The sequence below is a fragment of the Xenopus tropicalis genome, chromosome 5 (assembly GCF_000004195.4).
Source record: "Xenopus tropicalis strain Nigerian chromosome 5, UCB_Xtro_10.0, whole genome shotgun sequence".
Classification (NCBI taxonomy): Eukaryota; Metazoa; Chordata; class Amphibia; order Anura; family Pipidae; genus Xenopus; species Xenopus tropicalis.
This window is the reverse complement of record NC_030681.2, coordinates 95,038,111-95,064,587: the sequence shown is the minus strand read 5'-3', so window position 1 is coordinate 95,064,587 and position 26,477 is coordinate 95,038,111. Positions and strand designations below refer to the sequence as shown.

General features: G+C 36.4%; 1 protein-coding gene across 4 annotated transcripts in view; it reads right to left on the bottom strand.

The window, feature by feature from the left end:
- Positions 1-26,477, bottom strand: part of khdrbs2 (KH domain containing, RNA binding, signal transduction associated 2) — a 122,767-nt gene that overhangs the window by 26,193 nt on the left and 70,097 nt on the right. For all 4 annotated transcript variants that reach the window (XR_001924529.2, XM_031901772.1, NM_001078747.1 and 1 more), the window contains 3 exon segments: positions 20,448-20,594; positions 15,154-15,278; positions 10,805-10,994 (listed from right to left, as the gene is read on the bottom strand). Coding sequence is in view for 3 of the 4 variants with exons in the window: in XM_031901772.1 (XP_031757632.1) it covers positions 10,805-10,994; positions 15,154-15,278; positions 20,448-20,594 (462 nt within the window). In the remaining variant the exon portion in view is untranslated.

The following is a 26,477-nucleotide window of genomic DNA, read 5'->3' as shown; positions in this document are numbered from 1 at the left end:
CATACATGGTGGAGGGCCGCTAATGGAAGCCAGTTTTGGCCACTCCGTTATTTTAAACCACACCCACTTCAAACCACACCCATTTAATGGTTGCTGCAGGGATATCAACCATCATTAATATGTTAAAGAATTATATTATGTCATATTAAGACACACCCTTAAATCCATATGCCTCCTCCTCCCCTGTGAATAGCACAGCAACCCCCAACATATAATTACACACCTTAGGGACCATTTAATGGCCTAATTTCCAACTGCTAACAAACTCCCAGAACAAACCCCTGCCAGGTTCACCTCCCACAGGGAGCATAGGACAGGCAGAGTATGGCACACACAGACAAGGTAGGGCAGGCAGAGTATGGCACACACAGGCAGAATAGGGTAGGCAGAGAATGGCACACACAGGCAGCATAGGGCAGGCAGAGAATGGCACACACAGGCAGCACTCTGCCTGTCCTATGCTGCCTGTGTGTGCCATACTCTGCCTGCCCTACCCTGTCTGTGTGTGCCATACTCTACCTGTCCTATGCTGCCTGTGGGTGCCATACCCTCCCTGCCCTATGCTGCCTATGTGCCATACTCTGCCTACCCTATGCTGCCTATACACAGGCAGCATAGGCCAGGCAGTACATACAATGTCTGAGGTGTGAAGAGGTGAACAATGTGGGTGATTACAGCCTGAGCCTGAGGTGTGAACACTGCAGGGGATGAACAATGCAGGGATTAAAAGGTGTGAAAAACACAGGGGATTACATGTTTAAACAATACAGGGGGATTACAGGCTCAATCTGAGGTGAGAACCATGCAATTATCTCAGTACTGATACCATTTAAAGCTTCCACAAAGGTAAGCCATCAAAGCAGCCAGACAGGTGGGGGGCAACACAGAGGGGGTTTGAGGGCCGCATGCCCTGCTGTAATGGATCACCATACCTTAATTCTGCTATAGGATTGTTTTGCAACCAACTAGAATTCATGCAGCTAAGCTAGGATCAAACACAAGGTACTGTTTTATCATTACAGAAGAAAAGGAAATAATAGACTGTAATAAATAAAAGACTGTAAACTAAATATACTTTAGTGTTAATGTATCTTTAGCTGATATATACTCCTATATATTTGGCATAAACTTCAGCATACTAGATTGCTATAACAGAGTATGTCAACGTATGGATATGGGTAAGAGGGAGTATTTTGTGGAATATTATGTGGAATATCATGTGAACAATCATTTTGGATTTAATTTCATACAAATAGCGTTTCCCATATGGTATTGGGAATGTTAACAAGCCAGTTGGTCCCCCTTGGTTCTAAAGTCAATAATATTAAAGTTATTTATAAATACAGTTTGCTAATCCCTTCTTAGTTTGCCAGTATGTACTAATATAGCCCGTGATATTCTATTAAAATGATGTACTTATATATGTGAGTTACACTGATCCCTACTATGTACAGGATAATGCATTCAGTGTATTGATCTACTGTACATATTAACATTTACATATCTGAGGCACACTTTTCATTAAGTCTACAATGCTTGGTGGCACTCAGAGTTGTTTACAGTTCTCCAAAAAAAGAGAAAAAAACAGCCTACCCTAAATACAATACAAATAAGGTGCTGAGGAAGTAGGGATGTAGTAGCACCATTAGCCAAACAGTGTACCTAACAAAACTTAGAGTAAACACCACAAATAATAATATGAAGCTATGCAGCTATAAAAAAAAAAGTATAAACACTTACACACGCTTTAGTTACAACCATCTGATTAACATCTGCATAAAGCATGGCGGTGTGAACCCCTGTACTTCCTTAATGGAGGGCAGTATTATTGTGTGCCATTACAGTAATAAGTTGAATTCCTTGTAGATTTCTCAGATGGAGGTAACCTATATTTAGTGTGTGTTTGATTACTTGTATGAATATTTATATCAGCTATGAATTATGATTTATGAGATGCTACACACGCTGTGTGTAGTTTGTGCTGTGTCTGGCATCTTATAGTTCAAGCAATTTTGGATAATTATAAATCTGTTTTGCATGTTTCTTTTTGATTTTTAAAGCTCTTAGCTTTAAAAATGATTAAGTATAAAAAGGTATTAATGCTCTAAATTACATAAATCAGATTAAAATATATTTTTTTCTAGTTAATTAGAAATATTATTTGACTTGGAATTTGGCAAAAATCCTCAAGAAAATATATTAAATGATGTATTTTTGTAATGTATTTAAATACACTTTGAGGCTGACAATGTTCCAAAGAAAGAAAACATGAGAGATCCTAATCTCTGGCACTGTACTGCCATTTTCTCAGCATGCAATGGCCTTTCTATTAGCATGCTTCTGGCATGTTTAGAACATTATACCAAGTGCCACATTATTCTGAGTTACAGAGTCAGACTGGGGTACCCAGGGCATAGTTATGCACTGGTAGAAATAATACAAATGTGAGTTATACACTAAACGGTAGCCTGTTGAGGGTATCCCTAATTATAAAGTATCTGGGGATTTTTGTAGATAACACACTGTGCAAGGGGTCATGTTTACTTTATAAAAGCACATTAAAGGACATTATGCACAGATTACAGGGGAACTTTTTCCCATAGAAAAGATCAGCGCACCAGAGGCCACCCCTTTAGATTAGAGGAACGGAACTCTAATTTGAAGTGGTTTTTCATGTTGAGGGCTGTGAGGCTGTTGAATACCCTGTTGGGTGCTGTTGTGCTTCTATTAATGACTTTAATGTTGGCTTTGATGATTTCTTGAATAAGCATAATATCCAAGCCTATTGTAATCTTAAAGGACATATAAACCCCACACACACAAATGTAATCAGTGAATAGCCTCTTTGAAATCTTTCAATACCTGCCTGGTTGTCCAGAGGTTAATAGAAAGGCTGCAACATCTCCTTAATCACTTCTCCTCCTGAAACCCACTCAGCCCCTCCCTCAGGAATTTGCTTTGACTTCTGGCTTGTGGGCATGCTCAGTTGTTCTAAGCTCAGATTACTAAACACGCCCCCCCAGTCTAGCAGCCAGTGCAGAGATGGCATTGCTGGTTCCTATAGAAACTCAGCTCTAGCTGTCTGCTTCAGTTTTTTCCTCTAACCTACTCTCCTGAGCTCAGCTCAAAGACAGTTCTGCTTGTATTCTTGACAAAATGTATGCTGAATAAGGGTGTGTGTATGCTGTTTGCAGATTTAAGTGTATCTGATTATGTATCAGAAGAAAAATGGCCACCGGGTAAAGGCTGCTATTTGCTTCAGGAAAATGTGATGGTGCTAACCAATTGTACAATATCGCTGCAATGATTGTTTTATCATAAAAATTAACTAATATGGCACCTTTAATTACAAACATTAAGATATATCATAATTCTCTGTGCAAAGTAACTACAATAATAATGTATACTTTATACAAAGTGATTGTAGACAATGAATAGAAAAAGGATATTTGTTCCCTCAAAGTGAGGGCACTCATTTACTACAGCACCTTTATATTGTAGGTTGGTGCTCCTGTTAGGAGAAAACTGCACCAGCCCGGGGTAGCTGAGAACAAGCAATCCTCTTTCTTCTCTCCTCTGTCTTCAGAATCCAGGGGCCGGCGCATGTGCAGTTGAGTAAAACAGACAGCTTTTTTGTTAACGTTCAGCTTTTCACTCTACTGCGCATGTGTAAGCAGCACGAACACAGAAGGAAGAGGATCGCTGGCTCACAGGTACCCCAGGCTGGTGCTGGTAACAGGAGCACCGACCCAGGGTATAAGGCAACTGATTACAATCACTGGGGGTGCCTAAGGTTTTGGCATCCCCATAGATTTTACTTTTCCTTCTCCTTTAAAATGTTGTTTCAGATCACTCTGAATTTCAGTAAAAAACATACTGTCATCTGAAAACAACCTCATAAAATCAAATGTCCTAGAGCAAATTTAGCACAAACACGCTTACAAATCAGATTGTCAGGAGAACACCAGTATTTAATTTTAAACTTTTGGGAAGTGCTAGAGGACAGTGCTAAGGAACCCAGTGCAGCATATTTCAGTTCTATCTTCCCTCAGGTGACAGTCTGCTGTAATCATTCATACAGTTTACGTCTGTCTCAAAAATAAATGTCAGTTGAGGGACAGACTATTTCACGATACCGGGTTACTGAAGTTGTTTGTAATGGGGATGCTATGGATGCAACTCTTTTTGAGACACAGACCACATATTCAGAATATTACTATTTTGGTTAGATTATGGAAAACACAGCAAACACACTAAAACAACACTATTAACTTAGTTCAATAATGCTTGAGTTCTTTCCAACAAGGAATAATTAGCTGGTGCTGTGATACGTGGTCCTGTCTGTGGAAAATAAATTGATTGAACACTCCAACCTTTTTCTGTTCTTTTGCCCAACTAGCATGGGACTTTTCCTCCCAAAGGTACAGTATGTTCTGTTCTATATTACTAATTATTTCACTTCTTAAGGTAACAATAAGGTAAAAATGAAAAGAACACAACATGTCATTATAAATGTTAAACATCTTGAATAAATCAGCTTAACATAAAACTGATATTTTGTGCATATGTGTAGACTGAGATTCATGGCAGTAATATAGCCCATCTCTCTAACAGAAAATACATTCATTAAAGGGGATGCTCCCCTTTTTTTAGGTTTTTGGAAATAAATTTTAACAATATTTGCAATTTTGCTAAGTTAAAAAAAGGAGTGTTATAAATATATCTACCTGGAAAGAAAGCATGCATAGTTCCTTAGGGCTCTTCTCTCTGCTCAAGCCAGGGAATCGATGAAACCGGCAGAGATGAGCAAGCACAGGTATTAATGTTAACTATGTATGCCCCTTTCATTTGCTTTTCCCTGATCTGATCGGATTAATGGCTAGGAAAGGAAGGCAAAAGAAGGGGCATGCGCCCTAGTGAGTGCTGCTTTCACCCCCTGCGATATTACTATGTAGGCTTACTAAGCTGAGTGGGTGGGGGGGCCATCTGGCTTGAAAACAGAAAAGTTAGATATATTGAAAACGCTATATTTAAAATTTGTAATTAAACTAAATTGAAAATATTGCTAAAATGATAGGTTTAATTTATTTTCCAAAACTATAAAAAAGGTGAACATATTTTTTTATATTTACAATGGCGTTTTAATGTTTCTTAAAGGGGTTGTTCACCTTTAAATAAACTCTTTATATGACATAGACATTGGTATTCTCAGACAATTTGCAGTTCTTTTTCTCAGACAAATTTTGTCTTTTATTTTGCATTTTTTTTAAATTATTTAGCGTTTTGTTCAGAAGCGACCCATTTTGAAACTGCAGCAGCTATCTTGCTGCTAAGGTCTTGTTTACCATAGCAACCAGGCAGAGACTTAAATGAGATTTTTGAATATAAATAAGAAAGGCCTGAATAAAAAAATTCAAAGCTCACAGAGCAATAGTTTTGGCTGTCGGGGGTCAGAGACCCCGTATTTGAAAACTGGAAAGTAGCAGAAGAAGGCAAATGAGTTAAACACTATAAAAAACAATAATGAAGACCAGTTGCAAAGATGTTATTAATAAGACATTCTACAACATGCAAAAAATTAATCTAAAGGTGAACCACCTCTTTAAAGGAGAAGGAAAGGTAAAATCACTGGGGGCCCCCCAGTGATTTTACCTTTCCTTCTCCTGTTAGGAGAAAACCGCACCAGCCCAGGGTAGCTGCAAGACAGAGATCCTCTTCGTCTCCATCATACATAAGCATAGTTTAGTCAAACATAAATATCTATAACATGCAGTATATGTTGTAATATACTGTGAAGATTAAAAGGAGAAAAATATAGTGAGAATTGTGAACATAGTAGAGGGACTGATTGATGTGTAAGAACATGAATTCATTTATTTTGAGACTGCACAGGCAAAGCTTAAGGTTGTTTGTAACATTTTCGGAGCCTTTGACCTTGGTTGGCTTGTTCTGATTCTATGTATTGTGTCTTATAAAGCCATTTATTATTAAGCTTTTTGAGTTTTCCTACAATGAAGCTTTTGAGCAGCTTGAATTTATTGATTTTGTTGTTACTTCTAGAAGCCATTCTGATTGTGGACATGACTCTGAATTTTCAATATTTAGGCATAAGTAGCCTTTGTGAGTTTAGGCAACTGATTAGTATTAACATTCTAATTAGCGTTTTGTTCAGTGAAGGGGTTGTTAGCAACACCGTGCTGCATTAAGACAGATGGTTTGATTTCTATTTTTTCACCTATTAGAGAGAAGACCATTGCCTATTTAACACCCTTAATGGAGAACTAAACCCTAAAAATGAACATGGCTAGAAATGCCACTGTTCTTACTGCACAGCCTTGAGTTTCAGCATATCTATAACAGTAATGATCCAGGCCTTCAAAGTTGTCACAGGGATGTGCTTAGAAGTGTCAGTGACACTCACATGCTCAGTGGGCTCTGGGCAGCTGTTGAGAAGCTAAGTTTATGAGTCGTTGCAAATTATCAAACAGAAAATGATGATTGCCTGTTGCACAAGCTGATTATTAATTTTGAAAGTAAGATAAACTGGTTTCTGAGTTGTCATGGAATGTGAATATGAATTAATTAATCAGCCTTGTATTGTAACATATATGTTCTATTTACACTGTATATTATGAGTCATTCACAATAAACTGACAGCAGCACAGAGCACGTGCAGTGAATCCGAAATATAATTTGAGGAGCTACTTGGGCATATTTGGAGGCACAAATTTTTACTGCTAAAGGGTTGTGGTTACTTTGTGCTGGTACAGAAACCCTACTGGTAAAAGGCTTTGCATATTTGTCACAAAGCATATTAAGGATCATTTACTACATGCAAGGCAGGCTGTAAAGTGTAAAAAAAAGGTGCAATTTTCTATGTTTGCCCTAAACTAAGGGCTTGTTTACCTTAATTATTTAGCTTTATATTCAGCAGCTCTCCAGTTTGGAATTTCAGCAGCTATCTGGTTGCTAGGGTCCAAATTACCTAAGCAACCAGATAGTAGGGTAAATGAGAGAGTGGAATATGAATAGAGCAGGGTACAGTGACACCTGTTTGAAAGCTGAAAAGTGCCAGCAGAAGGCGAATAACTCAAAAACTATAACACATAAAAAAATAAAAAAACAACTGAAGTTTTGCTAAAATTTGGCAATTCTATAACATACTAAAGGTCGACTAACTTAAAGGTAAACTACACCTTTAATGTAGTGCTGTCCATGTTTGCCAACACTGTATGTATTAAGGGTAGATTGGTGAGGGCACAAAGGTGTCGCCCCCCCCCCTTTTGTCACCTAACTTGTGTATCATTCAGATGTGCAAGTTAGGGAGCATCACTGGGTTCTGTACACACCGCCTGCATTATGGCAGCGGGTAATGATGCTGTGCACCTCCCACAAGATAAAAAATCCAGAACACAGCACAGTCTGATCCTAGACAAAAATGATCTTTTAAAGAGCACTAAGCAGCAAACTTTTGCACCCTGCAGTGCTCTTGGACTACATAGCTTATAATCAAACCTGGACAGTACATATTTTGATTGTGATATACACCAAAGCTCCATTCAACAACAACAAAAATATTGGTGCTGTTGGCTCAGATTTCTAAAAATATTATGAAAATAATTATTATGATTTGAGTGAATATAACAACCTATTACTAAGCGAATCCTATTTACGTTACACTTTTCTCTGGAGTGACTAAGGGTGTTCCTTTTGCCTATAGCCTGTGAGCCCTGCTCATCTCTAACCATCTGGAGCCACATTTAGCCTATTAGAGTTCGGCCAAGCCCACAGAAGAAACTTAAGAGAAAGTTCCCCCCTACAATCTTAAGAAGTAAGTTCTGCAAACAGAAATGTCAGACCACTAGTGAGCATAATTATTTTCCTGCAGATTTCAACCACCCTGATTGCTAGTGCTCCACCTGTGAATAGCAAACAGCATGGGCTTATAGGCACTCCTATTGTGATCCACAAGGGTCACAAAAAAATAATGAAAAACAAAATCACTTTAAAGCTGCAAAGACAAATTTTTTATTTTATTTTTTTGGTGTGTGATTAAACATGATTCACCTGCCACACATGCTGCTTTTTGTGAGTGATGCACAAAGATAAGAGTAAACAGATCTACAAATGTTCAGAATATTATAAGCCCCAATCAATATGATTAAGGTACTTATGTATAATATCTCTAGCTTTCTGCAGTAATATCATGCTATGTTATTGTTGTTTCCACTGAAATACAATTGGATTCTTCAAGTGTCACCAGATGCTAGTCTTAGCTATATTTAAGTGCTTCAGGCACAATATCTATTTATTTTTATTTAATCAATATGCAATCCAGCTGTTCAGATCCTACTTAAAAATAATTCCAGGAATAAATCAAATAACTAAAGCTGTCTTACATATCTGTGTCCTAGCAACAATTATATTTTAAACTTAATGCTGCTTTCACATCTCAAAGTCATCTAAATGGATAACCCCATCTTTTTAAAAATGTCGCACAGGGGTGTCAAACACAAGTCCCAGCCTCCTAAGGATGACATTTTTTTAAAATACACATTTTGTGCAGAAAAGTAGTAGGTCCAACTTACTAAAGGATGCTGCAAGTCAGGTTTCCGTTTCTCCTAAGGTAGTGTGAAGCAACATGACTTTGTAAGCAATCTTTAGTGCAATTAATCTTGTGAAAGAGTATAATCAACTGTGCAATGATGAATGATTCTCTGACACACCTATCTGCCTGGTTATATTACACACTTAACTTTATTTAATATTAATGCCATAAGATCATCACATCATGGGACAACTGAATCATTTAAGATCTACTCAAATGGCCAGATTTATCAAAATATGAGTTTAGAGCTTAATACATAAAAACTCAGGGTGTATGTATTCCTAAGGGATTTTTAGAAGCGTATTTATAAAATGGTGAGTTCTAACTTTTACCCATTGATAAATACTAAAAATCCCATAGGAATGAATAAAACGTGGGTGAGTTTTTATGTATTACACTCTAAATTCACATTTGGTAAATCTGACACTAACGGGCACATTTACTAATCCACGAATGTCCGAAAAGCGTCCGAATGCGTTTTTTTCGTAATGATCGGTATTTTGCGACTTTTTCGAGCGCTCAATACTAAAGTCGCGACAATTCGCCAAAGTCGTTCTGTCTATGAAAAAGTTGCGACAATTTTCGAAATTTGTAATGGCAATGAAAAAGTCGCGACAATTCGCGAAAGTCGTACAGGCTATGAAAAAGTTGCGACAATTCGTGCAAGTTGTAATGGTTACGAAAAAGTCGCAACAATTTACAGAAAAGTCGTAACGGCGACGAAAAAATTGCAAAAAATACGAAAAAGTCGCAAAATGTTCGTTTTCCAATCCGAATTTTTCTCATCCGGATTCGTGGATTAGTAAATCACCCCCTAATAGTTCAGATTACAGAAAAAAGTAAAGAATGCAGAAAGCCAAAAAGGTGGCCATACCTTGGCTGATTTTAGGTGCCAACTGAGTCAGCAGTATGGGGCACTCCCAAGGGCCTACCCGAACAATATCTGGCAAAAAATCAGCCAGATATTTATTGGACAGGTTGAAAACTCCCATCACATTATTGACCAAAGTCTCTTGTTGATTCAGTCCTTGCTACGACAGCCTGTATCCCTGTCGTTGTGATTCAACCATTTGGCCCTAGGGTTATACAATCAGATCAGTCCCATATCGCCCACCTCAAGGTGAGCATATGAGTGAAAGATCCACTCATTTGCCAATCTCGCCAAACAAGCGGATCTTTCAATGTATGGCCAGCTTTACATTCCGTGTCTGCCAAGTATTGCACAAAACAAGTATACAATTAAGTGCTGAACACTTTATAAATTACTCTGTAGCATCTTTCGATAAATATTTGAGGAAAAAAATGAAAATGAATGCTTACAGGACAAAAAAGAGCTGGTGTTTCCTACAGCCTTTGTACCATGAGCACAGAAAGCTTTAGTTTTTTTACTTTTAGGCCTGAACTACTAAATTCAAATTATGTAAATACTCATATATTTCAACACTAAGCAGTAGAATTATGTTCATACTATTTCTATTGTAATATACTCACTCAGTAATTCATGGTATGCTAAACAGCAATGGATTCATTTTGTAAATGATAATGTGAATTATTTCACTAACATACATTGCAGATGTGCTGATATTTGGGGCAGATTTATTAAAGGTAAGACTGGGAAATCTGGAAGGATTCCCGGCAGTTTCATATTTTTTTGAATTTTTCAACACTCTATTGACAAAAAAATTGCTAGCAAATTTGATACATGTATCAAAGCTGATAGATATGTAATTTTGTCACAATGTAAATAATAAAGAATTGCAAAAAATACTCATCAACTCCTTGTTGCCCTCTTAAATTACCCAGCACAATGGACTAATAAAAAAGGTAGCAAGAACGGGATGAGTATTTTTGTTTTTGCTTGGTTTAGCTATTGTTTTTGACAATGGAAGTGGCTACACAGGTAACTTGTTGGCATTTCATTGATACAAATTTATCACAATATGTCAGATGGGTTTGTGCAGTGGTAACTTTTTATAGGGTGTAATTAGCTCAGCAGCAGCGTTGAGCACTAAAACTTATGATATTCATTATTCCCCAATGCAAACCCATACAATAGGGATTAATGACAGAATATACATTTTTAAATCTTATAATATTATTAAAATTGAAAATCAATTATAAGCATATTCATGGGTTTAACTAGCAATATATGTAACAAAAACAAAAACAAAAACAACAAAAAACGTATCCACTTACATAATCATCATATGTCTCAATTGTGAGTGGTGGTGGCAGTCTATATCCAGGTGTTGTTGGAGCAGCTTTTGCTCTTGGTGTGGGGATACCCCGGGCTACAGTAGAAATTGTGCCACGTGTTATAGGTGCTCCTCTTGTAGCAGAAGCTCCTCGTCCTGGAAAAGCAGGGCTAATAACACCTCCTCGATTCCTTGGATAAAAGTTATATTTCCATTTTTACCTTTTAGGATACTGTTTGCATTTCTTAAATATGAGTATTAAGTAAATTAATAATAACACATTTTTTCACACAGAGAAAACCAAAGAAATGTCCATGTTCTGACAAAAGCATGATTTATTATGATGTTCCAACAGTACAAACTGATAAATCTGGCATGTGGGCAAAACCATGAGACCTCCAAATATGATGAGTAAATACCTCTAAAAGATCAGTACTATTACAGGTAATAAGGACAGGACAATATCTAAACTAGCACAATTTTTAGAAAATGTTTATACCTGGACCCCTTTAAAATATAGAAATTGCACAAGCTCTTAAATAAAAGCATATCATATAAACAATGTTTAGAGTGACACTCTACTCATGAACTGCTTATTCATAGTCATTCACCCATATTAGCAAAATCGCAAAAAAAAAGCAAAAGAAAGTAAGCATGACACGGAACATAGAAGCTGCTCACAAGTATTACACCATGGGTAATGGTACATGATGCTTTCTAAAGTTTTGTCACCCAAGTATTTTGTATCTCAGTAACAGTGTGACAAAACACTTGAATGGCAATAACCTGAAATGCAATCTGTTATGATTGGTGCCAAAGGCAAGAAATAGAGTACAATGGAAAACCAGTGTCTTACTATTAAATAACAATCATTAGCAAGGTGTCCAAACTATAAAATTGAGCTTGGGTGAACTTGTCCTTCAAATACCATACAATAAGAAATCCACAGTGGCAAAGTGCTCAGTGCTGTCAACTGGCTGGCACTTATTGCTTATTGCTTTGCCCAAATGCTTAAATTAAAATCTGCCTCTGCATGTTCTTATCCCCTAACTATCTTTATACAGAGATTTAACATTATGCACGTCATTTTTCCCATCTTGGACCTCATCATCATATAACAGTGATTTAAAAGATATGGACTGCTTGTGAGGAATACCTCTTTCGTCAAATACATTCCTTTAAAGTTGTGCTGGAGAAACCTGTGTTAACATCAAATTTCTGTTGTTTTTTTGGAGACCGGTAACTACTATACCCAATACATGAACATGACACACTGGTGTAACCACTGGTGTAACCACAACTGGCTGTGAGTGGAGAGTATTTGTGGCATTACTCTTTCAAACCAAGGTCTACTGAGATCTTCTAAAATCAATATATATGTGATAACCCCTCCTTCATGATGTGGTGGTGTGGAATATATGCTCTCTATATCCCCCTTTTTAATTTTTTAGTACTAACCATATTGCATGCAAGTATTACTTGGCTAAAAAATTAAAGACGACAGTAAGCCTTTGCTCCTCTTCTTTTCCTTGAACCACATGCTTTTATACATTATGTCTGGTCTCTTTCCTACTGAAGCAGGAATTAATGTTAACCTTGCAGGGTGTGCTGTTAGTAGACAAGAAGAAGGCAGACATGACCTGTAATATATCTGATGAGTTCAGGTCAGGCTCAAAGTGATTGGTCCAAAGAAAAGAAGAAAAACTGAAAAATCTATTCTGGAGTGGTTGGCTGGCTCTGGATTTATTAAAGAAAACTTTACTGGAGAAAATAAATAGACTTATTATCAAGTGCTGATTTAATTAATAACTAAAAAGAGGTATAAAAATATGTAATTATTCCCTGGAATAGTTTGCTTATTGTAGTAGCTACTAAAAAACAATGGGAAGGATTTCTGCAAATGTTTTTGGACATTTTTTAAAATAACTGTGATGTCCTCCAGTTAGGTCTTTAATAAGCTTTTCCCATACTTTGATTGCAGAGCAGCTTGAACAAAACAAATTTACACTGTCTCATTTTACAGTCAAGTGACTGTTTTCTTTCAAGAGATTACAAAAATTGTTCGTAATGGTAGAGATTAGCAGAGCACTGCAGTTAAACCTCTATTGGAATAGCTTCCCTGTGTTTTCTGTCATAATTATAAAGACTAGCTTTCTTGAGTGAAGTGTCTATAACAGTACAGGTACAGAAGTTATTATCTAGAATGCTTGGGACCTGGGGTTTTCCAGATCCAAATCTGCTAAACAGGTACTCCTTTATTATTACAAAGAAAAATGAAATCATTTTTAAAAATTTGAATGGGAGATGGGCTTTTCTAGAAGATAAACGGTTTGCAGATAATGGATCCCATACCTGTATACATAAATCATGTATAAAGAAATCATGATCAGCAGATTAAGTAAAGAGTTTATCGTAAGTAAAATGTGATATATGCATATTTGCTATAGAAGCATGTTGAAGTGGGCTAGGAAACCAAGCTACGGCAACAAAATAACATATGGGTAAACCTATTTCAATTCTGTTAACCTGAAAGAAAAGGGGAATGATCCAAATTCTAATCTCACACAATCACACTGTTAACACAAATTTACATTCTAATCTTTCATGCTCTGGGCCACTTTATAGGTGTCCTCATTTGCTAATGACATCATATGCATGGCCAACTCAGCTGTGGGAGGCCACTGTAAGCAAGCCTGGTGTACATTTATTTATAAAGGCAGGTCAGCCTAATGGAACATTACCAAAGACACGGGAAAAACAGTTGCACAGGGCTATTTCAAACTGGTGGTTAGTAGTCTTGGTATGTATGTATGTATGTATAACTTGGTTCAACTGTTTTAGCAGCGCAGATCCACAGCTTTTGGTTTGTACATTTAGGGGGCTATGTAATAAAAGGCACTGAGTGCCCAGGAGCATTTACTGGTTATCTGTATAAAAGCTAACTTCTCATTGGTTGCTATGGGTTACTGCTCCTAGACAAAACTAGTGACTTTTATTACATATGGGGGTTAAAATAATAAGGAAGGTTTCTAAAAGGTTTTTTTTAAACAGGGGCTGTTGAAAAATCAAACCTGCCAGATCAAGATCTGGCCAATTTAGGCCAGATGTCAGATGGGGAGGCCCGTCAGTGGTGCCCATACAGGGGCAGATAAGCTGTTGAAAGGACTGATATTGGTAGCTGAAATCACCCAGTGTATAGCCACCCTTACTTCTTTGCTGCAGTAAAACCTCCATCAGGGAAATATTTTTAGAACAGGTCATCGTCTTCTGCTAGAGTGTAATATGTACTAACTGCTACACTTCAAAGTAGACAGTGTAATCTGGATTGTAATGGAGCTATGGCTCTAGAGAGCAGAAGCTATATTTTCAATATTTACATTAATCAGTTTGCATAACAGCATAACAACCAGCAATCCCTTTAAATTTATGAAAAGTTTATCATACAAGAGAGCTTTTTCTCATATATGTAACTGCCAAGTGATTTAAAGGGCAACTCCGGCTTCCGAAAACAACACAGAAACCCCTAATATACCTATTAAAAAAGTATAAATGAATACCATTTTTGTATGCTGAAATCCAGCTGCAAAACAGTTCTCTCTCTGCATCATTTGAAATCCTGACAGGGGAGAAGGGACTAAAACAATGATGTTACACCTTGTAACAACTTCTCCACAGCTTACAGACAGCATGCAGGAACTAGATAACCCACGATGCATTGCAATGCGATGTCACTTTTCTTATTGACATCACATGTGCACGGAGTTGTGGGATTTGGAGGAGTCTTGAAGTAGTCAGCCAGATTAGCAGGAGAACTGAGGCTAGGCTTAGGTAACTGTTTCAAACAATATTATTACATTAAAAATCATGAAAAGACTGCATATTTTTTAACTGATGTATATTGCAAAGTTGCTTAAAATTATTTTTACTTTTTAAAAAGTTTAAGTTGTGTTTGGGTGGAGTTCCCCTTCAACAAGGAATATAGATGACAAAGCACTAAAGTCACAAAGAGTAAAGAAAGGAAGGCACAACTGCAAACATACCAATAGTGGAGAATAAGTGTGAGAATGTAGTGCTGATGCTATGCAGAGACAGTAACATCCAAAGTTTTATACTTTTACCTGGCAGCATATCTTTCAACATTTTCCTTGAAACCGAAAGCCCCTGAAAATGCTTCACAAATATTTGTCTTGAAAATGATACAGTACCCATCTCCTTATTTAATGGGGAATGTTGAAGGCATGGAAGTGATAATGAAACACAATAATGGCACAAAATGTATCTACCATAGTGTACATTATTATTGCTTAGTCCATGTCTCCAGTGGTGCCTTGTCATAATTCAGCAACTCACCTGGAAGGAGTTGATGGTACTCTAATTCCTCTACCTCTTGTCCCCTTTCCTCTTTCTGAATCATCAGATCCATTTAAATAGGATAGCTCTCTTAGCTGCTCCTGTCGAATCTCATCATTGTAATCCTTGAAGGAAAGAAATAATTAATTCACTTATCTGTGCAATAGGTGTATGCCATATAAAACAGCATACAATTATGAAATAGTACAGATATTCTGTATTTCATCAGATATCACTTTTTGTAAATTGAGCATTCCTTCTGAATCCTCCTTTCACTAGGGATACGCTTACACAAATTTAATACACGTTAACCTCTTTAAAGTGACCAGGACAAGAACATCAAGCTATGATGTTATATTATATTTTTTATATTCATTCATTCATTAATATAGAACTAGAGTTGACACCTGTCCGGGTCTGGTCTGACTGTCTGTTTAACTTTAAGGACTTTACATTTTGAAGCAGCATTGTCTTTTTAGTTTTTTAACCACCTGCCACTACTTCACAGGTAAATACCTGTTCCTATAAAGACAAATGTAGATGGTGGGCAGTGGCAGACCCTTCCTGATAATGTTTCCTGTAATATAATTAACAGTAAAGGACTTTACTTACTAATATTATAAGTCTCCCTGAATGTAGTGTAGCATTCCATGCTTTATTAGAGACATCAGTTAAGGTGGTCATACACGGTAAGATCTTTCCCCCGATATATCCACCTTGGGTGGACGACATTGAGCTAAAGCGATTGTTTGGCCCTAGGGCCATCAATGAGCCGATGCAGTCCTGGTCCAATGAAAAATCAAGCCTGTCTGATCTACATCTGGCCAATTTTTGGCCGGACATCAGTTGGGGAGCCCTGCCAGAGGGCCCCATACATGGGCAGATAAACTGCCAAATTGGTCGAAAAGGGCTTGAATTGGTAGCTCTAATCTGCCCGTATATGGCCACCTTTAGTCACAAAGTTTTAGGTGTGCAGCATAAGGGTATTTCTGCAACATATTAACTAAAGACTTTTCATAGGTTAAACACAAAAGAAAAATTGACTATTTAAAAATTCTACAAATTTACAGTATCAGTATATCTCCCTAGTAAGCATGGAGAGCACACAAACCCTTATGGCTTGACAGAAAGGTTAGCGTTATAGTTTGTAAGAAAAAATGTGCACCAAACTCAGATGTGTGCTTATTTGTTAAAAAACATGAAAAAAACTCCAGCTCAAGTTTGTGAGTTAGAGTTGATAAATCTGTCCATTTAAATGAAATAAATTGGTTGATGAGAACAGAAAAAGGCACAGATTTTCAACTGTTACAGCCAACTAATGCAAGAAACAACTAACCAAGGTTTTTAACAAACCTAATTCTAATAATTAAATTCTGATAAGTTGACCATGGTTTGTTGGCTCAGGAGGAAGTTTAAATGAGACTATAACATGACAAAAGTAAACAATGGTCCAGGACCAGGTGGTATTCACCTCAGGATACTAAAAAAGCTTAGCTCTGTGATTGCCAAACCCTTAATTTTCCAGGATTCTTTAAAGGTCTGGCAAGATGTTGAGAGATTGGTGAATTGCTAATGTTATGCCATTATTCAAAGTGATTCCTGTTCTCAGTCTGATAAGTATATGCCAGTTAGTTTGACACTAATGGTAGGAAAGATTTTGGAGTGGGAAATAAGGGATAATATATGTAAATACATTTCAAATCTCGAGACTAGCATGGTTTTATGTGAAATAGATCTTGCAAGGAAACAGCCTTCTATACTGTTGCCCTGCATTGGCAAATCAGGTGTGTTTTCTTCCGGAACACTACAAAAGTTTGTATCAATAAGCTGCTGTTAATGCATGGGGTGGCCATTCATGTTCAAATAAGCTAAATGGCACAGGATACATAGCAGATATACTTTATAGATTCCTGTGTATTGAATTAAACCCACTGTATTCTACAAAACTTATCTGTTATTGGTTTTAGAGAGGCCACCCATCAGATTTGAAGAATTGAAAGCAGTGAAAATGGTTCTTTACAGTGAGGGCAGAGAGGTTTTGGAATGCCCAGCTGGGTGATGCTATGATGGCTCTGGGGTCATTTGATGGAATTTTGCCTTTTTGCAACCCAAACAAACTATGTAACTATTTGGAAAGATGAGGATTTTAGATACCTAAATAGAAGAGGGTCTGTCAACAAAGTCAAGAAAGTTAAACCATTGTCAAGATGGGCCCTGATAACCAGAAATGTGTCACTGTCCTATACAAAACTACCTGAATTATTTGAAAAGTTTCAGCTAATCCTGGAACACTTTATCCTGATACAAAAAGCCTATCCATTTTATACAATGAGTCCACTGTACAATTAGAACAATATGAAATTAACAATCTGGCAATTTTTAAACAGAGTTCGAAAAATGTAAACTGTTATACAAATATAACTATTGTGGTCATATGTTCGCAAAATACATTTTAAAAGGTTTTGCTAAACTTAAGCTAGATCATTTATTTTAAGTTATAAACTGTAAATGATCTATTTAATTTGTTGTGACATAACTATACCATACTACACCCTAGAGGGGTCATTTCTTAGGGCAGGGTTCAAAAGGGCCCAATTTACCATGTTTTTTGCATTTTGCACCTTGTCCTGCACTGTAAAAAATGCTGTAGGTCTGTGAATTCCAAACTGGAATATAGAAACCTCCAGACCTGTGTCTCCCAATAAATACTGTGCTGACTACATTCTGAGGTAAAGACAGGGCCGACTTGTGTGTATCGGTGCTAACCTCTGCACCTAGTGCAGGATTTCCAGTATAACTCTTGATGCAAATCACAGCTGTACCCAGTATAATATTTTTTTTAAATGAGCACTTTGGCGCACTTTAGGATACGGGAGGGTTAAAGAGAACCATGAGCCCAGGGTGTGGTGAAAAATTTTCAACTTCTGTTCTATGTGACAAAAAGTCACACGATTATAAGGATTCAGATTTGGTTCTGCCAGAAGTGAATCCTTCTGAAAAATGGCAGAAACCCGAACCCAATCCTGAATTCCATGCATCCCCAGCCTTAATGCTTTTATATTTGTGTTTGGGGTCTCTGTAAATGACCAAGTTTTTCTAACAATTAAAACAAATGTATGATTAGCTGGCATGATAAATTACTGTTTATTTTAGCTAATTTTAATCTGAAATACACTTACTGCATAGTACAGCATGCAAGGCATAAGCTACTGTACATTTAAATTATTTGACAGATGTGTAGGCTTTCCTCCATTTGCACTTGACCACTATTACAGAGGCTAAGCAATACATTTTACAGGTACCAATTAATCACACTGAGATGGCACAGCAATTGTGATCCTATTGCCCTACATAAAGACTGAAGGGTAAAGACGATTATTTTTCATACAGGCATTTCTGGACCATTGCCACCAAAGTAGTAAGTAATATTCACAGTTGGATTCATGTTACAAAGAACCATGTTGGGAATATTAAACACAAATGATACTGTGAATCTGAACATTTTACTACTGTATTCTCAAATAGATATTCAAATATGGACAGGGAATATTACATTGCAAATTAATGTTAAATAGTGCAAATTAATATTAAATAATGCTTGCGAAATATAACTGCTTAAGCCAGAACAAAGAAAAAGTTCAAAGTCATAATGATGCATCCACATCCCTTACTTTATACAAGGGGGTCTTAAATGCAATTACTAAACTACGATAAACTCATTTGTGATTAAGCTAGAAATATTTTAAAAAACGTGTTTTAAATAGATTCTGTAAACACTTTCTATCAACTCTACCACTTAAATGAAGCATAGCAGTATTTGGTGCTCATTTCTCATACTCAGCATTACCCAAAGCTTTCTTCTGCTCTTTGGCATTAGTTCCAGAAAAGTTTACAGAATCTGTAGTTAATAAAGGTTAACATCTAAAGGAGTAAAAGACAAAAAACCCCATTATAGTGCTACTGTAGTTTTAGAGAAAAAGTATGTATAAAAAAATAGTTAATATATAAAAAAAGAATTGAATATTTACTCATTGACAGTGCACTGTAACCTAGTAAATATTGCCTAGTAATATCTTCAGGCAATGGGAATAAGGTATATTATTCAAATAGCAGAAGAAGGTAATCACACCTCAAACCTGCCTCATTTTGCAGGCATGATGGTGCAATGGTTAGCACTGCTTTCTTGCAGTGTTCTGGTACCTGGTTCAGTTCCAGCCAGGCACTTTCTGCAAGATGTCTATATGTTCTCCCTGTGTTTGCTCTCTACCTTTAGATATCTAAAGAGAAATCAGGTATCACTTAATTTAACCCTTCATTTAAGTGTCACCGAACGTAGTGTCACAGATTATCAATTCTAAATTCTGCAGCTCTTCCAAGCGGGGGAATGGAGTAATGTAATTTCCCTTTATTCCCCAGACCCTAGGCAGTGAACAGAAATGGGGAACTAGTGGGCCTCTGGGCTTGATCACCTAGGGACACCAATTCAACAGTAGACAAGTGGAAACCAAGTGAATGCTGCTGCCTGTACTTCATGTTATATGTTGGTATGTTAAAAAATGTGGGGCATATAATGGGGTAAAATGTCTTGATTTTTCATCAGCTGAATTAGTTGAACAATTTGTTTGCTCTAACTTAATTTTGAGGCCCCTACATGCCATATACTTAGGTAATCTGATGCACTATGGGCATCAAATTGTTTGGTGGAACACTGGCATTCATATTTAGGATGTGTTAAACTGGTACCTAATGATAAGTAGAAGATAAGTCTAATGAATATACAATAAATGCATCTGTTAATGTAAGTTTAATGTAAGACACCTGGGGGAACCAGCGTGCCAATCCCCAATTCGGTGCAAGCATACACTCTGACACCATTGACATTGACTGGGGCCAAATTTCAAAATTCGAGTTTGCTTTTTTTTTGTCAGTTCATGAAAAAATGCAACGAAAAAACGCAAATATACATGAGAATTTTCTTTAAAAACCTTGGATAGTCACTATTAAGTGAATGCAGGAGAATTGTCGCAAACAACTTTTTCATTTCATTTAAACCTTCCACATTTTCAGCCTCATCAAAAGCAATGGAACAATGTGACTCTCGCTTTTGTGCAACTTTTCTTAAAAAATACAAGACCCCAAATATTCTGTAGCATTTTTTTTCTAAAATAAGCTAGTGCTTGAGGAAAAAAACACCATCACAGAAGAAAAAGTCGATTTTGCGTTTTTCCTCAAACCTCAAAAATGGGTAAACTCTTTAGATGTATAAAAAATACTGATACATTTTTGACACTTACCGGAACAAGGAATTTTTTGATTTCTTCTAATGCATGGCTCATGCGAGAATAAGCTTCTCCTGGTGGAGCAAATACTTCAAGTAATACATGAAGCTCATCACTTAAGTGTGCATGTTTTGCTTCATCACTCTTTCTTAATTCTTCCTCCTAAAAGATATTATTTAAAGTTATAGAAATGTTTTTTTGCAATGATTTTAAACCAAGCTACATTTTTAGGCAATAAATGTCAAACTATATAAATAAAATACATTATAAAAAATAGAAAAATGTTTTTTCTTTTTTTGGAATTATTTTAAAATCTGACAGGGCTTTGGGGTAATTAAGTAATTTATGAAATATGTCTGTCAACCTGTCTAATAATCCCTTTGCAAAAATAATCCATATTTGAAATTCTATATTTTTGAAAACAAAAAGATAACCTTGTAATTTAAAGTTTGTTATTATTATATAAACCAACTGAAATTTCCTTGTGCAAATATTACATAAATCTAGAATATAATCAGTAAAAGCTGCTCTACATCATTTCATCACCATATTAGACCTTTTATACAGCCAAGAACCAGTTCATAAAAAAATACATCAATTTTGTGTAACTTTCAAGGGCAATTGCATATTGAGTAGCCCTTTATTGGCACTGGCACTGTGTGACCATATGCCTATGGTTTTTGGTTTTGCATATCTTTGGCTATTTGCATATTTTGTGTTTAAGTATATAAAAGTTGGCATGGTATTTGAAAAACACTCTTGCAGCTTACAGTTATTATTCAGGCAAACATTGAGGGACAGATTTACTAAAACTCTAACTTTTCTCAGTTTTTTCTTTTAAAAATTCAAAACTTATTTCCATAAATGTCTGACATTTACTAAAAAGTCTGAACTGAAAAAGTGTGTGTGGGAAAAAGTCACAGGAAAGTTGCAACATTTTTTGACTAGTTGCACCAAAATCTCTACTTTTTCAAACTGTTGCACAAAAAAAACAGCGTCAATAATCTAAAAACCTGTTAAATTTTGAAGCAAAAAATGGATCCTCCAGCGAAGAAAAGAGACATTTACCATTTACTTCTACATGAAGTGAGTAGTGTTGACTTTTTTCTGCAACTTTTAGTGCTAAAAAATCTGAACTAAAAAAAAGAAAATCCAACCAGTAGGCCCCGTAAAGGTCATAAGGCTAATTTAACTAATTTAACAAATTTTGTATTCTTTGTATTCCACTGGCCCACACAAGGTAAATTTACAAGCTTTTGTTATGTGTGTATTTATTCTTTAAATGGATGGTATGCACTAGGGTATTGCTATTTATTGTCTTAGGTAAGTAAACCCCTAAACACAAAGAAAATAACAGGACAAATATATATGTGCAATCTGTCTGCAATAGCTACATTAGAAACACATAATAGTTGTTACTATTGCCTATAAGCAATTGTGCTAGGGCAGTGATCCCCAACCAGCGGCTCGTGAGCAACATGTTGCTCCCCAACCCATTGGATGTTGCTCCCAGGGGCCCAAAAGCAGGTCCTTATTTTTGAATTCCTGGCACAAAGTCATGCTTTAGTTACATAAAAACGATGAGCACTGCCAAACAGATCCTCCTGTAGGCTGCCAGTCCATGTAGGGGCTACTAATAGCCAATCAATTGGTGCCACCAGGAAATTTTTGGATGTTTCTGTTGCTTTCCAAATTTTTTTAACATTTGAATGTGGCTCACAGGTTAAAAATGTTGGGGACCCCTGTGCTAGGGTGTAAATCATTCAATACACGTGAATGTATACCAAGAAAAATTACCTGAAAACTACCCCATAAAAATAATCAACATGGAGGTTTATTGATTACATAAATGTGTGCATACAATATCTGAAAATAATGAAGCAAAACTCATTTTCACAGTTTGCAAGATTCTGAAGTAAATGTCCAATTAGGGAATATACCAAATATACCATTAGGCATATGTCACAATTATCAAAAGCCTGTAATGCTATAAACTTGATTGCAATAATGTATTGATGCAATAATTCCTAAAGGATTAACTATAATTCAAAGCAAAATTTTCAGAAGCAAAAGAAAAAATTGTTTTGACAACCTCCTTATGATCTTTGCTATTTATTTTAAAATTGTGTGAACAAAGTTGCATTTATAACATATAGTTTTTGGCAATTAAATACACTATTAACATAAAAAGCCTGATGAATTAACCGTCATTAGTGATGAGCGAATTTTTTCGGCAGGCATGGATTTGCAGCGAATTTCCGCATTTCACCATTGGTGATTTGTTTCACAAAACTTCTGTGAAAATTCACCACGGAAAAATTCGTTGCACATCAAAAAAGGGCACAGTCGTGAAAAAAGGGCGTAGTTGTGTCAAATTGGGCATGATCACGTATAAAACAGGTGCGGTTGTGTCAATTTATGCGCTGTCACGTCAAAAAAGGGCGTGGTTGCGTCAAAAAGGGCGCGGGTGACAAAAAAAAAATTTGTGCGACAAATGTTTCGCAAATTTTTCGCTGTTTCGCAAATTTTATGACGAAGTGACATGGGACAGATTCGCTCATCACTAACCTTCATTTTTTTGTGATTCGTATTTTCGTATGCTAATTATCACATTTTTTAATTATAAAAAAATAATTCAATATTTATTATTTATTACATAATATTTATTATGTGTCAAAACCAAGTAAAATGTGAATGTAGAAATACACCATGTAAAAGTTTGTGGGGTCATGTAGAATAGTCACTTTTGTGGTTGTTTCACATTGAGTTATTCAATTTTTTTTTAATTCTTGGGGAGCTAATCGATCTATTAAAGTTATGTAAAGTTTACGAATTGAGGTATTTGCATTTTTTCATCATATTTTTTAATAAATCAGTTCAAAAACCTTTCAAATTAAACAAATGCAAATTTTGATCAATCTGCTTAAAAGAACTAAATTACATTTCTAAAAAAAATATATGCCCTCCCACATATTGTATATAGTTACTGCATGATCGCAAGAGAATCTTCACCCCAGTGACGAGGCAGATAAATTATTCTACCATATAAATAAGTGTAGAAATGTATTTTTAACCACAAATGTCCATTTTTTCTGTATATACAGAAACATGGCTAACAATTATACGCAGAGTTGGAGGCTGGCATGAGTGTGCTACCAACAGTTATGCAATGTTACGCAGAATCAATGCCAATGGTCTGTATTGACCCCTTAATTTTCAATCCACAGACAAGACCAATTTTTAAAACAGAATAACTTTTAAAATCAAGGATTACCAACAAATGACTTCAATAACTTTTCCCATAAAAATATTTTATATAACCCATTTTCAAATATTTGACATATTTTTTTAATTAGAATTTTAAATTATTATATACTTCAGTCAAAGTTTTTTAAAAACAGTTGGGCCATTATCCAATATACCAAATGTTCACAGGCAGTTATAAAATTAACATGTCATACAAATCAGATTATGGAGCCCATGGCCAGGCGGGAGCCTGTCAAAGACCCATGGAATATGACATCCTCACCCCTTCAAGTCTGTAGCTAGACCTTGCTGACAAGTTGCTGTTATAGCTGAACATCTCTGAATAATGAGAGGTCAAACAGGCAATAGCTTCAAGTTTGACTATTATGAAAGTTAACTGCTGAGAGCTGAAATAAAGAAACCCAATGAAGGCACACCATGTAACAGCTTTTAAAAACGGATTAAGCTATGCTGCAAATGTAAAGCCTTTAGGGCAAACGTGGGATAAAAAGAGCTTATAAACATAGAAACACTGCCAGAAACAAGATTAAGTATTTCAATATAAGCATCAGCAATAGCGTTGGAATCTTTCAAAATCTGCTTAAATTCAAATATAATTCCTGTGTAAGGGTTCCCTGTGTGCATTGTTATTTACAGAGAATGAGATCTTCATTTTGCTTTTTCCGACAAAGCAGAATTTAAAGTTTTTAACTTGCAAAGATACCCAGAGCAGGTCATAGATTGCAAATAGAAAATAATATTTTTCAATAACTTTTCACAACAATTCAATTGCTCTTCATTAGCTGCCCGTGGGGATCTCACTTCTCCAAAATTCAAACATGCAGAGGACCCAGGTTCTGCGCCCGAGTATAGGTTCATCTCCTGTGTGTTCCTGGGTGCACTATAATTCCTGATTGACTGATTTCTGGCTCGTGACCTTCTTGATTGTACTCCTAACTACAGATGACTTCTGCCTGCCCTGATCTTTTGCCTGGAAACAACCATGAACTTTCTTAACTCCTTGAATACCCATACCCTGGATTATTTCCTGCCAAGTCTGTACATCTGTTTCCTCCTTGGTCCTGACTTCAACCTGTAATCTGCTAGGCCATGACACTGCCTTAAGAAGGATACAATAAGACTGATTAAATTACATATTGTGCTTTTTGCACCCCAAAGTGAAAAAGGTACAAACTGACATGTTTTTCACACCTTGCACATTGTATATGTGCACCCACAGGCATAGAGGTGCCAGAATGGAACTTTCCTGATGCTTACAGGTTTCCTGTGTTCAGGGTCGTGAGGTCTTTTAACAAGCCAAGGGAGAGCAGGCAGAAGATAGAGAGACTACAGTCTAGGGGCCCATTTAAGACATTTCATTAAAAAAATGCTGTAATTCATCACATATTATCACTGCCCATTTTTTGCAAATGTGTTTCCTAATGTGGATTGCCCCAAATTCTTCCTATGGTAGCTGGCATTATATATACAAACATTACAGAAAATTTTAACATAGTAGGGCTAATTCACTAAGGTGCATTAAAACGAGCGCTATTTATAGCATGGGGCAAAAAATTTAATCGCGTCTAATTTTTCGTGTCTTAACGCACGATTCACTAAAAGGATACCTGCGTTAATTTAGACGTGATGCTGTTTGCGTTATTTGACGCAACACGTGCTAATTAACGCAGCGCACACAAATTGTCACCGTGTGCGAAAAAACGCATGCCATATTAGCCATACACGCCATTACTTTCATAAAACTACTGTTCTGAAAATGCCCATTTCCCTGCAAACTGGAGGCTGCATCACTCTAGGGCCAACACAGACTTGAATAAATCCCACTGCAAAGTCCATATTGTGTTGCTAAAAGCTCATGAACTGTACTTTTCTATAATTACCGCCTGCCCCAAGTAGGTGTTAATTTTCGCACAGACTAATGCGATATTTAGCACGTCTAAGTGTTTGTGAATTATGCGTTAGTATTATTTCTGCGCGCTAATTGACGCAATGCGGTAAAATTAACGCATTCGGTTGTGTGCTATTTAACGCGCGCGATATGCAACTTACCGCATGCAATAATACTTTAGTGAATCGCGTGTTTTTAGAACGTCAATTTTAACGCAAGAAAGCATGCGATAAGCGTTAAGTGAATCAACCCTTATGTCTCATGAGTTTCAAGTACATAGGACTTGGGACTACTAAGTACTTACATCTATATAATGATTTTACAAAGCCTACAATGACATAACAGTTTATTCTTTGCAGTTTGAAACTGTTATTTTAGTTAATGACATTCTTTGGGGGGGGGTGATACAAAATGCCACCATTTTGGCATGCACAGGCAATAATATTGGTGCTAGACCTTAGTAAACCTTGTAAGTGCAGATATAACAGCCTAAAATTACAAAAGTGATTGCAGTTTAGTTAACTGGCATTAGCATTTTTTGGGGATTATTTCATTTTTTTTTATTGCATTTAGTAAAAAGGCACTAAGGTTACAGAACTGAGTCAGAGAGAAGCATACAATGAATGAGAAACCAGGCATAAAGCCTATGTTTGGAGACAGAATTAAACTTATATTTTTTAAGCCAACAAGATTTCATGTGCAAAATGACAAGTGAAACTCAGGCCAGAATGCCCTAAAGCACAAACAACTTAAATGATGGGCAGTTTTCTAAATGTTTGTTAACATTTCACAATTAAAGAACAATTTGTACATTCCACTGATATCAAACGTAATTGTTTTGTTTACGTCTAGTGCAAGCATGGGGAGCAAAAGGCATAGCCTAGTGAATG